Consider the following 16,384-nt stretch of genomic DNA (forward strand, 5'->3'; position numbering starts at 1 on the left):
TCCTGGGGTTGTGGACTTCTGGGAATAGAGGTTGGGAAACCTAAGTCTTGGAGGTGGAGGTACTAGAGAGTGTTCAGTCAGAGCACTGGCCTTGGAGTCAAGAGAACCTGATTTCAAATCTGGCCTCAGACACTTACTGTGTTATCCTGGGCAAATCACTTAACCCTGATTGCCTCCAAAAAACTCCAAACAGAAAAGAAAACTACTTATTAACATTATTTATTTGATCATACTTTATTTCATTAAATATTTATTTATTTACCTAACCACTCTCTTCTATTCTAGGGCCTACAGGGCCTGAAGGGGCCCCCTGGATTTCCTGGGCCAAAAGGACCTCCAGTGAGTTACTCTGTTCTAGGGAGTAGGGGAGGAGGCTTGAGGGTTGGAGGAGGGACAGAGGCTTAGTGTTCCCAGTCTCCTCTCTCTTACTGCCCTGAAAATCTTTCTCCAGGGCCCTGCAGGGAAAGAAGGAAGGCCTGGTCACCCTGGGCAGCGAGGAGAGTTGGTAAGAGTTCTCCAGACCTACTTATATACTGTCTATCCCCTTCCCCATGTTGCCTCCAATTCTTCCTCCTCAGACTGAGGACTTGCCTGAGGACTTACCTATATTGTTCTCCCTGCCCCCCCTCACCTTCTCTCCCCTCTTACAGCTTTGTTCAAATCTTATCCACTCTCCCATGTTCCTACCCAACTCTTCCCACTGTCCTCCCAAACTCTCTCATGAGAAATCTCCTAAGTTCTTTTCCATGTCCTCTCCCCCTCCACTCCCCCTCCTTTCCTCCAAATTCTGCTCACATCTTCCCAAGGCCACCTGCTGTCCATGCCTCCCCTTACTCCAACCCTCCCCCATGGCCTCCCCAAGTCTTTTCTCCTGGTTCCTCCAGCAAAGTGTCATGGAAGAAGGCACTGGATTTGGAGGCAGGACACCCAGGTCCCATCCCCAGCTCTGCTGCCGATTAACTGTATGACCTGGCACAAGTCTCTTTTCCTTTCTCAGCCTCAGTTTCCTCATTTGTAAAAGAAAAACCAATACTTGTACTACTTCCTTCCCAGTCTCAGTTTTCTCATCTGTTAAATGGGAAGGACCAGAACCCCCACCTCCCCCTATTGTTGTGAGGTTCAGATGAGATAACATTTGTAAGGTACTTTGCCAACTTAAAGGGCCATAGAAATGCTAGCTCTTATTGTTGTCCTTGCTATCCTTATGATTTCTTCCCTCTGGGGTTTGCTGGATGGAAATCGGTTTATTGTTATCACTTACCCGTCAGAGCTCTATCTTATGTTTATCCTTCTTTCCTCTCCAGGGTTTCCAAGGCCAGACAGGTCCCCCAGGACCAGCTGGTGTCATTGGCCCCCAGGTCAGACTGATCCCAAGAGATCCCATTCAGGCTTTGAGAGGCTCTGGATCCATGGGCTAGGGAAAGGGTCAGATATGGTTGGGGCAGATTTCTTAGAGTCCAAGGTCACTATTCCTCTCCCACCCCTCAGTCCCTATGCATATGTCAGAAGGCCAATTCTAGGGTAGGTAGGGTCTGGGGATCATAGCACCTCTCTCCCATTTCCCACTCTCCAGGCTTTCAGACAGGTCCTTTCCATTTTTTTTTCCTTAGGGGAAGACTGGTGAAACAGGGCCACTGGGTGAAAGGGGCCATCCAGGCCCTCCTGGGCCCCCTGGAGAGCAGGGGTTGCCAGGGCTGTTGGGAAGAGAAGGAGCCCAGGTAAGACTCCTCTGAAGACTCACACTCTCCTCTTGAACCTCTCAGGGTTCTCAATCCCAGTCTCAACCCCTTAATAGCCGGGGTGGAGAACAGGTTAGAGTTTAATATGAATCACAGCCCCTATAGTGGGGAAAGTGTGGGTGTATGGGTCATAGTCCTTCTTAGTGACTTGGATATAATGTCTGTGCCCCCTACTGTGACAGGGGGACCCTGGACCGGCTGGTCTCCCTGGGAAGGATGGCCCCCCAGGTCCCCGAGGCTTCCCTGGCCCCCGAGGAGCCCCTGGAGATACAGTGAGTATTATCATCCCAGTGTCCTTAATGAGAAGCTTCCTTCCTTCATCCTGCCACCTGTGTGTCCAGGGCTGGGTCCTGCCCTCAGAGAGTTCAGTTTCTGGGGAAAACAGAAGGAGCAGAATCAGGAGCTGCCCTCAGAGGACTTGTTGTCTAGGGGGAAGCAGAGAAGGAGCAGACTCAGACCCTTCGCCTCAGGAAACTCACCTTCTGGGAGAAACAGAAGAAACAGACTCAGGAACTTGTCCTCAGGGAGTTCTGGGGAGGGACATTTGGAGAAAGGGAATGGACTCACTTGAAAAGAGAGAGCCAAAAGGTTACATGTGATTGAAGCTAAGGGTCTAAGTGCTTTGGGCATCAGAGGAAGAGACATCTCAGTAGAGCATAGGGGAGATCTCCCAAAGGTGAAGCTTGAGCAGAATCTTGATTTGGGTAGTTGGTGTACGGGAGAGGGAAAGTATGTGGGGGAATACCTCAAATGGAGAATGATTGAAGAAACCTTATTTTGTATCATCTCATATTCTCTTTCCTCTCCCAAGGGAGCAACCGGCTTGAAGGGGGCACAGGGCCCCCCTGGCCCCATCGGTGCCAATGTAAGTATAGCCTTGGCCTGGGCATTCTTGAGGGTTGGAGTTGGGGGATGGGCAGTCCACAGGGAAACTGACCTGAACTGGACTGCTCTGCCCCCCTCTCCACCTTCTGCAGGGTCCCCCGGGAGAACGAGGTCCTGTGGGCCCTGCTGGGGGCATTGGGTTGCCTGGTCAAGGGGGTGGACAAGGGCCTCTTGGCCCTGCTGGAGAGACAGGAGCGGCAGTAAGTAGTGAAGACAGTAAGCCCACTCCTCCAGACCTCCCCTGACCCTCTCAGGCCTTCTTCAACATCATATAAGCTCCCACAGACAACTAACCCTCTAAATTCTCTCTGCCTCCCCAACCTCCCCTCTCCCTTGTCTTGCTTCAGCTGCCTCATGGGTTCCTCCATGTACCCTAAGGATTTAAAGCCATTATTTGCCCATCCCCTTTCTCAGCCTATTATCCCATTGGGAAGCAGGGGGGCATGTGGCTGCATCCAGAGCCCCTGGTGAAACCCTTCCCTCTTAGGGGGAGCGTGGACCCCCTGGCCCCACAGGGAAAGATGGAATTCTAGGGCCTCCGGGCCCCCTAGGACCAGCTGGAGCTGCAGGGCCCGCTGGGGAAGACGGGGACAAGGTGAGAGGGAAGAAGTGAATAAAGGGAAGGAGAAAGAAGGGGCGTTGGTGGGGAGGAAAAGATGAGGTGGTGGGCTGGGACCGGGAGAGGATTCCATTTCAGCTTTTCTTTCCTCCAGGGAGAAATGGGTGCCCCAGGCCACAAGGGGAGCAAAGGCGACAAAGGGGAGCCGGTGAGTTGGGCTGGGGAGACTGCATGTGATGACAGAGGGGAGTAGGGAGGTGGTGAGAGGGAGGATATTGATCTGGGGGACACCAGGTGGGAGAGAAAGAATTTCCTTGCTATGGGCCCCACATCCTGAATTGGAGGCAGGGTCCTTCCTGGCTTCAGACATTCTGACTCTTTGTCTCCTCAGGGTCCCCCCGGACCAACAGGGATCCAAGGTCCTGTTGGACACCCAGGCCCTCCAGTGAGTGTCTTCCTACCCCATCCTCACCCCAGGGTTTGAGCCGGGAGGAGACTTATCAGGATCATGTGCCCCAACTCTGTTGCCATCCCCATCCCAATTCTGATTAATGATCTCTAAATTCTAACCCCCAACACTTGACTCCTGACCACCAATTCTGGATCCGGATTCCCTCCTAGGGTGCAGATGGGGAACGAGGACGCCGGGGTCCACCAGGCCTCTTTGGGCAGAAAGGAGATGATGGTGTGAGGGGCTTCCTGGGAGGCATTGGCCCCCCTGGCCTACAGGTGAGTGTGCATGCAGGGGTGGGAGAAGGTTCCATCCACTCCCTAGGGATTTTCTCTTGTTGGTTGAGGCTCTCTCTCATCCCTAACTATGATGTCCTCTCTTACCAGGGGATGCCAGGACCACCAGGAGAGAAGGGAGAGATTGGAAATGTGGGCTCCATGGTATGTATGCTGCCAAAGCACAAGTCCACTCATTTATGCTCTTGCATCCCCAGTATGGGAGGGAGGATGCAATGAATCACAAGGGTTATTTATGGCGGAGGCTCTGGGTTACTGGGGGGGGCGGTAATTTAGGGATCACTGAAGTGCCTTGGAGATAGTCTTCTCTGGGGCTCTTTGACTGTCTCCCCATTCCCTTGTAGGGTCCTCATGGTGCTCCAGGTCCCCGAGGACCTCAGGGCCCTAGTGGGTCAGAGGTAAGTGAATTTGTGTCTGGAGGCTCCATGGAAAGGGCAAGGGAATGGCTGATCTCTAAGGAGGGGGGGGGGTCATCTAATGATGATACAGCCTCACAGTTCTCATATATTCCTAGTTTGTGAGAGCATTTCTAGGAGTCAGACCCCTCCCCCATTCTCTCTAGGGACCTCCAGGGCTTCCTGGGGGCATTGGTCAGCCAGGGGCTGTTGGAGAAAAGGTAAGTGAAAAGGGAAGGTGCTGGGAGGTATGGAAGCAAGTCCCTGGGTAGGGTCACTTTTCAACCCTTCCCTCCTACCCTGGGAGAGTGGATTGTTCTTGGGTCCCTAAGCAGTACCTTCATCTTACCTGCACAACCCATACTCTCCCATTCCCCTTTCCCTTTTTGTCTCTTACATTCTTCTTTCCTTCAGGGGGAACCTGGGGAGGTGGGGGACCCTGGTCCCCCAGGCAAGCCTGGCCCAGTGGTAAGTGCCTTAGTCCCTTACCCTTAGTTTCCCCATGCCTACTTCACTATATTTGTGCCCAATATTGTGAACTGAGTTCCCAGAGGGGGTGTTTTAGGACTGCTAATCTTTGGCCACTTGGACAGTCCCGGACAATGCTGGCTCCTGACCTCTGGGCCGTGCTGACTGATTATCCTCTGTGGCCATACAAATATCCCTGATCCCATCAGTATTCCCAATCCCCAATGACCCCTGATGCCCTTATTAGTCACAAACCACACTAACTGCTGACCACCATCTCCATAAAGGGACCCAAGGGAGAATTTGGTGAAAAAGGTGATTCAGGACCATCGGGGGCTGCTGGGCCTCCAGGGAAGAAAGGCCCTCCTGGTGAGGACGGGGCCAAGGGGAGTCTGGTGAGTCCTGGGGCCTGTGAGCAGTGGTAGGGGACTAATTAGAAGAGTGATGAGCTCTGTCTAGGGCCCCATGTCCCATCTTGAAGTACAACCTTGCCACTGCTGAAGCTATGGGCTCCTCACCATTTTCAGTAACCCCTCCCCCAATGTGAGGAGCCCACTAGACTGTGATCCCCTCAAGGACAGTCATGGTTTCTATATCTTCTCCCTCCACCGGCACAGGGCTGAACACTCAGGGGGTATCTGTATGATACCTATGTGAAATGAATGAGTAAAACATTTAATGAGTGAATGCATGAAAGAGTGAATGGAAGGAGTGAGTGAATGGATGAATGTGAACAATGAATGAGTAAATGAGTGAATGGATGAGTGAGTGAATGGATAGATGAGTGAAAGAATGGGTGAATTGAATGAAGAGAGAGAGAGAGTGAGTGAAAGAACAGCCCCTGGTTCTCAGCTCAAGTGCCCAACAGACACTCGTATTTGGATGAGGGGTTTCTGATACAGAATGTTTATGGTTGCTTAGAGAAGTAGCCACTCTATTGGCTTAGTCCCAGTGACCCCCAAACTCTTAGATCTCCAGACCCCTTTCTAAGTCTCCTCAAAATACACACTCAGGAAAGACTTGAGTATTTACTCTCAGTAGTCTGCAGATAGGTGGGCAGGCTGTGACCCCCTGTTCTTGGGATTACAGGGTCCCACAGGATTCCCCGGGGACCCTGGTCCCATTGGAGACCCTGGTGTTGCTGTGAGTATGGCCCTTACTCCTCTTCCTCGTCCTTCTGCCCAGACTCTCCTCTTATGATATCCTCACCTCTCCTCATCACACTTAACTGGGTCTGACTCTACACCTCTCCCTTTCCATGCTGGCTTAGCCCAGCATCCCCCACAACTTTTATCTGCCATCACACCCTCCAACTCTGTCTGCCTCCTTCCACCTAGGGCAAAGAAGGTGTGCAGGGGGAGAAAGGAGACCACGGGGATGTTGGGGCTCCGGTGAGTGAGGGGCTGAGAGCCTGAGAGTGGGGGTGAGAATGAGGGGGGAAGGTGGGATGAAAGTTGGGGAGATTTAGATAAATTTGGGGAGAATCCATGAGTTGGGGGAGGCTGAAGGTCAGAGGCTGAGAGAGGCTAGGGACAGATGAGTGAGGGTAGGGATTTAGGCCTTAGTAAGTGAAGTGGAATGGGGGCCAGTGAGCAGAGAAGTTAGAGCAGGGCTGAGAGTGAGGGCAGAACATGTGAGTATGAGGGGCTTGGCAGAGCTCAAAAGTAGGAACCCTAGAAAGACTGGAAGAGGTGATGTTTCTGTGACTAGGGTGTGGCCATTCCCCATAATTCATTGTCATGGGTGGGATGGTGGGTGGGGGTGGGGGGACGACAGTACAGTATAATGGGAAGAGCCCTGGATTTGTAGACTTTGGTTCCAGTCAGATGTGTGTACATATATATATATATATAAATGTATGTATGTGTGAATGTGTGTGTATATACATCTGTATGTATGCCAAACACTGTGCTAAGCACTGGGAATGCAAAAAGAGGTAAAAGACAGTCCCTGCCCTCAAGGAGCTTGCACTTTAAAAGGGGAGACAACATGCAAACAAATATATACAAAGCAAGCTGTATACAGGGTAAATAGGAAATAATTGAGAGAGGGAAAGCATTGGAATTAAGAGGTATTAAGGAAGGTTTCCTGTAGAAGGTGGGATTTCAGTTGGGCCTTAAAGGAAGCCAGGGAGGTCAGTAGGCAAGAGTGGAGGAAGGAGAGCATTCCAGGCATGGAGGACAGCCAGAGAAAATGTCTAGAGAGGCTTTGGGGAAGAGTTGCTTCACCTGGGGTGTGGAGAGAGGGAAGTAGTTGGAGAGGCAACTGGACAGGGTGGGGTGTCTCTCCTGACTGTAGAAGTCTCCCGGCAGGGCCCACCTGGTGCCTCTGGGGAGCCTGGTGCTCCAGGGCCTCCTGGAAAAAGGGTAAGTGACCCTCTATGATTGCCTTTGGCCTAAGTCTTTCCCTGTACTAGTCCACCTCCCATGCTCCACCACAGAGCCAAACACCAACACATTAGAATCAAAGGTTCCCATAGTTGGAAATAATCTTAGGGCTCACCCCAGCCAACCCTTCTCTGAGCAGAAATCTCCTCTAGAGTCTCCCTAACAAATGGTCATCACCAGAGAGATGATGAACTCAAGATGCAAAATGAGACATACAATTTTGTACATGGTAGTGTAAGAATTTGCTTTGCTATACTTTGCATATTTGTTGTGAGGGTTTTCTTTTGCAATTTGTTCATGTAGGGGTGGGGGAGTGGGAGGGAGAGAAAATTAATGCTTGTCCATTGAAAAATAAAATTAAAAAAAATTTAAAGTAGTCACTTAGCCTCACACACATTCACACATACACACACACTCTTTTTTTCTTCAGGGGCCTGTTGGCCATATGGGTCGTGAGGGCAGAGAGGGAGAGAAGGGGGCCAAGGTAAGTCCCACCCTAACCTCTATCATTTTTTCCTCCTGAAGTCCTTCCTTCACACCTTGAACCCCTGGAACCATGCACTGATTATAGTCATCTTTTAAGCTCTTGGATAGGAAGGGCTGCCCTGTAGAGTGAAAGGTCAAAAGTCCCCTGGTAAAGGGGACTGAAGTCACTTCTTTGCACAGTGTCTGGAACATAGTAACACCTAATAAATGTTTGACTGACTGATTGATCCTGTGAATTCCCTCCTCCTAGGGTCAGCCTGGTCTTGATGGCCCTCCTGGTAGAACAGGCCCAGTGGGTCCAAGGGGCCCTCCTGGTCGTCTTGGAGCTGAGGGCCTCCCAGGGATTCCTGGACCCTCAGTAAGTCTGGGCAAAGGGTCTGTGGGAGGACACAAAGAACCTTTGGCTGCAGTCTCCATGGCAGGGAAGGATGGCATGGGCTCTTTCCTTTCTTCGTATGGGCCCTAGGGGTGGAGTTGCTAGTCGGGTGCTCATACTGGATGGTTAAGAAAGTTCTTACATTGGGGGGTTGGGTCCTCCTTTGTTGGACAAAGATGATGTCCTGGGCTCCTCCTTCTCCCCAGGTGGGCCCTGGGTGGGTGGGTGGAATCAGGTGGGAGGGGAAGGAAAGGATTCTACATTGTGAAGTTGGACAGAGTCCAGCACTCCTCATTCCCTACCCAGGGGCTCATACTCTGTAACATTTTTGGATCTTTAGGGTGAGCCCGGTCTTCTAGGCTCTCCTGGACAGATGGGTCCACCTGGGCCCCTGGTAAGCCACTGTTCTCATCCTAGAAATCTATCCCATCTAGTCCTACTGACACTCATGGCCTCTGCTGACCAGCTACATTGATTGATCATGCATACCGAGCATCTCACTGACCATCCTCACTGATGGGATTTGGGGCCAGAAAGGTGTTGGGAAGGGGTGCCTGAGCTCCCACCCTTCTGGGTAGCCCTGGGGGCTCTACAGTAGCCACTTCTCCCTCACCCCACTCCATCCTTACCCTGCTCTGGCTCAAGGCACAAACATGCTTATGCCCAAGTGGATGTTGACATGTAGCACTGACCCCACCTTTCTCTCTCCAGGGGCCCAGTGGCCTTCCTGGCCTGAAGGGGGATCCTGGCTTCAAGGGGGAGAAGGTAACAGCCCCTGTGGTCCCCTTTCAGTCCCCTGTGCCCCCCTTCCCTTCAGCTCTTGGGAGGAGAAGAGATCAGTTCATTTCATCTCCATATCTACTTTCCTCTGTCACTCAGGCCTGGGTGAAAGTGTCTCCTTTTTCCCCCAGAAGCCTCACCTTGGGCCTTCCTTCTCTTCCTGATCCAGAGGCTCATTCTGTCCCTCTTCTCTCTAGGGTCACATTGGGCTAATTGGCCTAATCGGTCCCCCTGGAGAGCCTGGTGAGAAGGGAGACCAAGGGGTCCCAGGGGTACAAGGTAGCCGAGGCCCCAAAGGAGATCCTGTGAGTGTCCCCATGGAGTCAACATCTTTTTTTGGGGGGGGGGGGGTGGATCCATCCCTGGGTTTGAGGGAAAAGAATAGAGTGTATCTGTCTAAGGTGGCTGGGAAGAGATCTGTTTTGAGGGTGGGTGGGGATGGAGTGTGTGTGTGTGTGGGTTCTGTCCCTAAGAATTACTGAAGTACAGGGAAGTTTGTATCTGGAGGATCCAAAAGGGAGCAAAGGCCCTGTTTTCTGGTGGAGAATAGTGGGTGGGGTGGGGGAGGGGAGAAGCCATAGATGATATTTAAAAGTAGAACCTCCATCATTAACCCTGATGTCCTTATTCTCCCATAAGGGTCTTCGAGGCCCTATAGGCCCTCTGGGCCCCCCTGGGTCCCCAGGCTTGGCGGTGAGTATGGGGAAAAGTATGTGGGGGGTGGTGTTTGGAATTGGTGAGACCACTTAGATTAAGTCTGGCTAGAAACAATACTTCGTCTCTCTTCCTTTCTCTCACAGGGTCCTTTGGGGCAGAAAGGATCAAAAGGGTCACCGGTAAGTATTAGCAACCCCACTCATCCTAAGCCCTTTCATTTCAAAGAGCAGCCCATGCTTACAACGTAGCCAGAGACCATAGGAGACTCTAGCAAGGTGGAGGAAGCCCTTTTCCCCAGACAGGACCCTGCCCTTCCCCCCAAATGGGAAGGGGAAAGTTGGGGGAGGATTCAATCACAGGAGCAGTCCCTCATAGCTCCTGGTCCCCTCCTGAGCCACTCTTCTCCACAGGGATCTGTTGGCCCCCAGGGAGACACAGGACCCCCAGGACCCCCTGGACCCCCGGTGAGTCACCTATGCAAAGCAAGTTGAAGGGATGAGGGCTCAGACCTGAGGTTTGGAATCTGGGATGTGGAAGCAGAAATGCAGCCTCCCATTCTGCTAAGCATCCTGGCTTACCTGCCCTCACCCCCACCCTGATCCCCACCACCATACCCCTGGGGGCACCTGACCCAGGACTGTGGGAGGAAGAGAAAGGAATCCATGAGTTCCATGCATCCTCCAAGTCTGCACTGTGTCTATGTGTGTGTCCCTCCATACCTTACTGTCCTTGTTTCAATCTCTCCTCCTTCACCTCTCCCTTTTTCTCCATCTTTATCAGTTTATCTCTGTATCTGCATTTCTATCTCTTTTCCACTTGTCGCCTTCCCTCTATCTCTTTCTAAATTCATTTCTCTACCTGCTCCTTTCCCTGTCTCCACTTCTGTGTCTCTGTGGAGTCTCTTTCTCAATCTTCCTCTCCTTTTGTCCCTGTCTCTTCAACTCTGTCTCTTTATCTGTCTCCATTTCTATCTCTACCTCCATCTCCACTTCAGTCTCAGTCTCCATCTCTCTTTGTCTCTCCATTTTGCCATCTCTGTCTCCACCCTCATAGGGCCCCCCAGCAGAGGTGGGGGAACTCCTGCCCATGGGGGGGTCCCGGCAGCGGCGTTCAGCTGAGGGCGTCCCTGGGCCCAGTGAGAGTGGCCTGGAGGAAGTGTACGCCTCCCTCAGCTCCTTGAAGAGCGAAATAGATCAGCTGAGAAGCCCTCGAGGGACCCAGGAGAGCCCCGGCCTGGTGTGTAAGGAGCTTGGCCGGAGCCATCCCCACCTGCCTGATGGTAAGAAGCCCCGGAGGGCTGTAGGTGCCCAGGAGATGCTCAATCTGGTGTTCAGGGGCACAGTGTCCGAGGAAAAGGGGCAGAATGCCTGGGGTAGGGAGGACCCAGTCTAGCCTGAAGGATGGGAGTGAACAGTGGATGCCAGTGACTGCTACCTCAATGGCCCAACTCTTGCATTATCTCTCTTTCAGGGGAATATTGGATTGATCCCAACCAGGGATGCTCAAGGGATGCTTTTAGAGTTTTCTGTAACTTCACAGCAGGGGGAGAGACGTGCATCTTTCCTGATAAGAAGTTTGAAGTGGTGAGTGGAGGTCTTGGGATGCTCCTTCCCTTCCCTCTCCTCCCCTCCCCCTCTCCTCCTCTCCCCCTCTTCTCCCTCTTTCCATTCCTCTCTTCTCCTCCCCACTTCCTCCTCCTCTCCCCTCTCCTCCCCTCCCTTCTCCTCTCTTTCTTCTTCTTTCCTTCCCTGTCCTCCCCTCCCCTGTCTTCTCTCTTCTATCTCTGCTTTCCTCCCTTCTCTTCTCCTCCCCTCCCCTCTCTTCTCTTCTTCTATCCCTGCTTTCCTCTCTCTCTTCTCCCCATCACTTTTTTATTCCTCCATTCTCTCTCCTTCCTCTCCCTCCATTCATTTTCCCAACCTCCTAGGCCTTGGGGAACTATTCTGTTGCTCCCAATTCTCAAGGCCATGTTTCCTTTCTGACTTGGTTTGATGTGATAAATGCTGATGCAGAGCTCCCGCTGGCTCTACTCAACCTTCATACCAGCTTCTTAGAACTTCCTGGGAAAAAAGGCCATTTCCATAGAAACCCAGACCCCCACAGTCAGTGAGTTCAGGAGTCCCTCATCAGTAGGGCTCAGGTGTTCAGAGCACCCTAGTCAGTGGGTATTCAAGTCTTGCAGTCATGGGGACCTCAAGCTCTGGTCATGGCTCATGGGGATCTGGGGTTTGTTGGCTGGGATGGGAGAAGGGATTTATGATCTTCTCCACACTCCCCTCTCTATGTCATCAGCCTTTCTAGGCTGCCTCATGGGTCAGACTGTAGGGGACTTGGAAGGAGGGGGTGGTGGCAAAGGATTGCAAGAGAATGACATTTCTCAATCCCTCTCCCACTTTGGCCTTAGGTAAAGCTGGCTGCCTGGTCTCGGGAGAAGCCAGGGAACTGGTATAGCACATTTAAAAGAGGAAAGAAGGTGAGGAGGAAGAGGAGTGGAAAAACCAAAAGTCCAGGTTGGGGATGGGCAGAAGCCTGGGATGGGTATAGCAAATAAGTTTGGGGGTAGAGGATAGAGATGGATATGGGAACTGGACTGAGGAGGGTTGGGACCTGGGATGAATAAGGGGGTTAGGGCTAAGGATGGGGATTTGGGAAGGGAGCCCCAGCTGTGTGGCCAGATGTGGAGTGGTGGGATGCAGGACCAGGGGATTCTGATGAATGACACTCAGTGCCCTGGCCCCCAGTTCTCCTATGTGGACTCAGATGGCAATGCAATCCGTGTGGTGCAGCTGACTTTCTTGAAACTATTGAATGCCAATGCTCGCCAGACCTTCACCTACATCTGTCAGAACTCTGTGGCCTGGCTGGATGAGGGGGAGGGTGGCTACAGCCGTTCCCTTCGATTCCTGGGGGCTGATGGGGAAGAATTGTCCCACAACCGCACCTCAGACGTCATCCAGGTCCACCACGACGGCTGCAGGGTGAGGGACTGGAGAGGCAGGGCCCTTGGGAGGGGGTCTGGCAAGAGGGGGCTGGGGACTCCACTGGGGAGAGGAGGGGAGAATGAGGGACTGGGGGGAGGTGGGGAAAGGGGCCATAGTTTATGGGGCTAGAGAAGGGTGAGGGGATGCTATGATTGGGATAGATGACCTCACACACTTACACACACACACACACACACACACACACACACACTCACACACACTCACTCACACACACACACACTTCTTGCCTTCAGTGGGGTGGGAATGATGGTGATCCAAGAGCTCCTTTTCATAATTCTCTTAGATTCCTATCTAATGTATCCATTTTCCCCTCACCACTCCCCAACTCAGTTAAGATTTGGAATGGTGGAAATTTTGTGTATGTATAGGCAGAGGACTTGGGTTCAAATCCCAGTTCTTGTGGGACCTTGGTCAAGTCACTTAACCTCCATGATCCTCAGCTTCCTCATCTGTCAAATTAAGGACCTCTGAGGTCTCTTGCAGTTCTAGCTCTCTGATCCCTGTCCCAACAGCTCCGTAAAGGCCATGCCCAGACAGTCCTGGAGCTCCAATCTTCCAAGGTGGGCCAGCTACCCCTCAGGGATGTGGCTGTGTCAGACTTCGGGCAGACAAACCAAAAGTTTGGATTTGAGCTGGGTCCTGTCTGCTTCAGCGGCTGAACTTCGAGGGGGCAAGGAAAGCGGAGCCACCCTGGATACAAATGTGGGGTGGGGCAAGGCAGAGACACTAGGGGAGAGCAAGCCAGAGCCGACCCCAGAGCAGATGGATGGATGGACAGACATCATGGTGCTGTGGCTGAGAGAATTATTTATCTTCCATGCCTGTGGCTGTGGAAGCCTGTGGTTCACTGGTGTACTTTGTCACTAATGCAAGTTTAACCTCCTGGTGTCTGGGTCCCTCCCCCCGTTCCCAGGGCCCCAGCTCCTCCCTCCTAGCTTGACACAGAATAAGGCCATGGTTTCTTCAATGGCCCCTGCTCCCCATTTCCCACTTCTCCTTCATCATGGGCTCTAGGGATCGTAGCTCCTCTTGTCCAGGTGCAGGTGGGTCCTGAGCTCCTAAGTAATGAACTTTTCACAGGGTAAAGCTGGCCACCTCAGGCCCCTCCAGACCTTTGGTGCTATGACCCTAACATTAGTGAAGCACTGGACTCTTCAGATGGCTCCCTCTCACTGCCCAGGGTGGGTCAGTGGCAAGGGCAGGCCAACCCCTGGATAGGTTGGGGGGCGGGGGTTGAGAATGATAGCCATCAAAGAGCCCCACCCCCTACCCAGATTCCCAATTCACTCACCTATTTCATCCTCCCCAACTCAGGTCTGGCCTAGAGGGAACTGGCCTTCAGGAGGGTCTACTGTGAGAGGGATCAGGGTCTAAAGGAGACATTCTCCAGGTGGGTAGGGGGAAGGGCTCACGTAACTCAAAGGCCCAGGACCAGCCCCTACCCACCAAGCCCACCCTCACTCCAGCTTTCCTCTGGCCTTCAGTGTCCTTGGTGCTGTTGGGGGCTTGGGGGCAGCTGTGCAGGTGCCCTCAATGGTGCTGCCTCCTTCCCTTGTTAATACAAATGTGTATTAAAAGGAAACTTTGGAGTTTTATTTACCAGTTTCCAGAGTCACTGCCCCAACCCCTTCCCTTTCCAGCTGGTTACTAAGCAACGCTGTCAGAGCCAGGATGCCAGACTCTCCAGGCGTGCCAGGATGGGGAAGGAACCAACACCCAAGTGGTCCTGTTGACATGATCTGCCCCCACCCCAGCTGCAGCCACAGCTCCAACCCACCAGGGTCAGCCTGGCCTGAGGAAGCAGAATCTGTGGAGTCTAGAAATAAATCAAGGAAGCTGGGAACTAGGTCAGGAAGACTTGCTCTCCCAGAGCTCAGGGGAATGGCAGAGGCCCAAGGAAACAGCTGCCTCCTTTCCAGTAAGAATATTAAGCTACCTAGTGAGACCGAAGAGAGGGGCTTCTGCTGAAGGGGGTGTTGGAGCACTGCCCCGCCCACTTTGTCTTTGTCATTCTTTCTGCCTCTATTTTTGTCCCTGACCCTGTGTCCCTTTCTTCCAGTTCCCACCCTCCTCAGTCTCTGTCTTTGTCTCAGTCCCTCTCTTGACATCAGCTCTGTCTCTGTCTCTGTTCCTCCCCCTGACCCTATCTCAGTCCCTCTTTCTTACCCTTGACCCCAGCTCTGTTTTGGTCTCTGTCCCTCCCCCTGTCCCTATCTCAGTCCCTCTCTTACCCTTGACACTAGCTCTGTCTCTGTCTCTGTCTTCCCTCCACTCCCTATAGCACCTTCATTCTCCAACCCTTTCCCTACCTTCCTCTCTATCCTCATCTCTATTCTGGTCACACTTCTATCTTCATCTTTATCCCTTTCTCTGCCTCATGTCTCCATCTTTCCTCTCAGGCCCTAGTTTTAGTCTCTCTCCGATCTGTCTCTGAGCAAGCTAAGACAACCTTAGAGGTAGAGAGGCACAGGGAAAAAGAGCTCTGGAGCTGGAGTCAGAGGTTCTGGGTTCAAATTCTGGTTTTGACACTCACAGTGTGACCTTGGGCAAGTCATAACCTCTCTTTGGTTTCTTCATGTATAAAATGAGGGGGTTTGACTCAGTAATCACCAAGATCCATTTGAGCACTAAATCTATGATCCTAAGACCTTTCCCTAATTGACTCTGGTTAGGCTAGTGGTATGATGGACCTGCCTCCAGAAATGTCTTTGTGAAATGGGCATCTCCCTGATAAGGACTAAGAGAGGGTGGGAGTGTTTCCCTTAACAGGATTCTGGTGGCCTGTCTTGCTCGGGCGGTGCGGCAAGTGTAGAACTGCAAACCTGGGCTGGTGATTGGTTGGGTATGGAGGAGAGTTTCTAGATTCAATTCAGAAAGCATTTCTAAGTGCCTACTGTGTGAGCAGGGGAAAAGATTTAGAATGATACAGGGACCTGATTCTTAAGGGGCTTATATAGAATTCAGTCCCACAAGCATTTATTAAGCACCTACTGTATCCCAGACACTGTGCTAGGCCTTGGATTATAAAGACAGGACAAAAGCCAATTCTTATCCTCAGTGAGCTTCCTTATAGTGGAGTGTTGGGGCAGAGGATGTAGTGACAGAAATAGTAGGTACCAGGGGGATGGTGCCAAGAGATGTGTGGTCTTCAGGAAAAAGTTATATTTAAGGAGTACCAGAAGGGGAAAAGATGAAGAGGAGCTTGTTAATAAAAGAGAACCACAGGGGACCTGGTGGGGGTGGGGGAAGTAAAGGACTGCCAATAAATTACCTTCCTCAACCACATTCCCACTTTGGCCTTAGGAAGAGCTGGCTGCCTGGTCTCTGGAGAAGCTGGAAGCCTCCTATAACACAGCTCTGGCTCTTGGAATTTATCCTAGGCACAATTGAGAACACCAGAAGGTTCTTGAGTAAGAGTGCCATACGCCAAACTGTGCCTTGTAAAGATTATTTGGGGCAATTGGAAGAAAGAAAGATGGAAAGCATAGCAAAGAATGAGGAAGCCAATGCAATAGCCATGAGTCAATAAAAGGGGACAACATATGTTGTGGAGGTAGAACAGGTAAGATGATGACTGAATGTATACTGGGTGTAAGGGAAAGGGAAGAGTTAAAGACCGCCCTGAGACTACGAACTTGGGTCACTGGAATGATGATGGCACCCACCACAGAAAAAGGGAATCTGGGAGTAGGGCAAGTTTGGAGGGTGGGGGTGGCAATGGGAATGAGCTCCATTTTGGAGATGTTGAGTTTGAGATGCGTATGGGACATCCAGCACAAAACCGATGATGTGGGACTTGAGCTCTAAAGAAAAGTTAGGGCTGGGTATATGGATCATCTGTCATGTATTTAGAGAGAACAACCAAATCCATGGCAGTTGGTGAGGTCACTGAGAAAGTATAGG

The 16,384-nt window shown here is 51.8% G+C and overlaps 1 protein-coding gene across 2 annotated transcripts in view; it reads left to right on the top strand.

The window, feature by feature from the left end:
* COL5A3 (collagen type V alpha 3 chain) overlaps positions 1–14,080 on the top strand; it is a 34,729-nt gene extending 20,649 nt beyond the window's left edge. For both annotated transcript variants that reach the window (XM_036754289.1, XM_036754282.1), the window contains 32 exons: positions 286–339; positions 452–505; positions 1,305–1,358; positions 1,611–1,718; positions 1,922–2,011; positions 2,551–2,604; positions 2,717–2,824; positions 3,112–3,219; positions 3,338–3,391; positions 3,575–3,628; positions 3,805–3,912; positions 4,021–4,074; positions 4,275–4,328; positions 4,493–4,546; positions 4,740–4,793; positions 5,081–5,188; positions 5,883–5,936; positions 6,131–6,184; positions 7,106–7,159; positions 7,611–7,664; positions 7,917–8,024; positions 8,383–8,436; positions 8,754–8,807; positions 9,020–9,127; positions 9,462–9,515; positions 9,623–9,658; positions 9,890–9,943; positions 10,533–10,758; positions 10,950–11,062; positions 11,884–11,952; positions 12,221–12,457; positions 12,994–14,080. In XM_036754289.1, coding sequence (XP_036610184.1) covers positions 286–339; positions 452–505; positions 1,305–1,358; positions 1,611–1,718; positions 1,922–2,011; positions 2,551–2,604; positions 2,717–2,824; positions 3,112–3,219; positions 3,338–3,391; positions 3,575–3,628; positions 3,805–3,912; positions 4,021–4,074; positions 4,275–4,328; positions 4,493–4,546; positions 4,740–4,793; positions 5,081–5,188; positions 5,883–5,936; positions 6,131–6,184; positions 7,106–7,159; positions 7,611–7,664; positions 7,917–8,024; positions 8,383–8,436; positions 8,754–8,807; positions 9,020–9,127; positions 9,462–9,515; positions 9,623–9,658; positions 9,890–9,943; positions 10,533–10,758; positions 10,950–11,062; positions 11,884–11,952; positions 12,221–12,457; positions 12,994–13,140 — 2,646 coding nt within the window. In that variant the 3' untranslated portion in view covers positions 13,141–14,080. The remainder of the gene's footprint in view (positions 1–285; positions 340–451; positions 506–1,304; positions 1,359–1,610; positions 1,719–1,921; positions 2,012–2,550; positions 2,605–2,716; positions 2,825–3,111; positions 3,220–3,337; positions 3,392–3,574; positions 3,629–3,804; positions 3,913–4,020; positions 4,075–4,274; positions 4,329–4,492; positions 4,547–4,739; positions 4,794–5,080; positions 5,189–5,882; positions 5,937–6,130; positions 6,185–7,105; positions 7,160–7,610; positions 7,665–7,916; positions 8,025–8,382; positions 8,437–8,753; positions 8,808–9,019; positions 9,128–9,461; positions 9,516–9,622; positions 9,659–9,889; positions 9,944–10,532; positions 10,759–10,949; positions 11,063–11,883; positions 11,953–12,220; positions 12,458–12,993) is intronic.
* The last annotated feature ends 2,304 nt before the right edge of the window (positions 14,081–16,384 follow it).

Source organism: Trichosurus vulpecula, chromosome 1, assembly GCF_011100635.1.
Source record: "Trichosurus vulpecula isolate mTriVul1 chromosome 1, mTriVul1.pri, whole genome shotgun sequence".
In the NCBI taxonomy this organism is placed as follows: Eukaryota; Metazoa; Chordata; class Mammalia; order Diprotodontia; family Phalangeridae; genus Trichosurus; species Trichosurus vulpecula.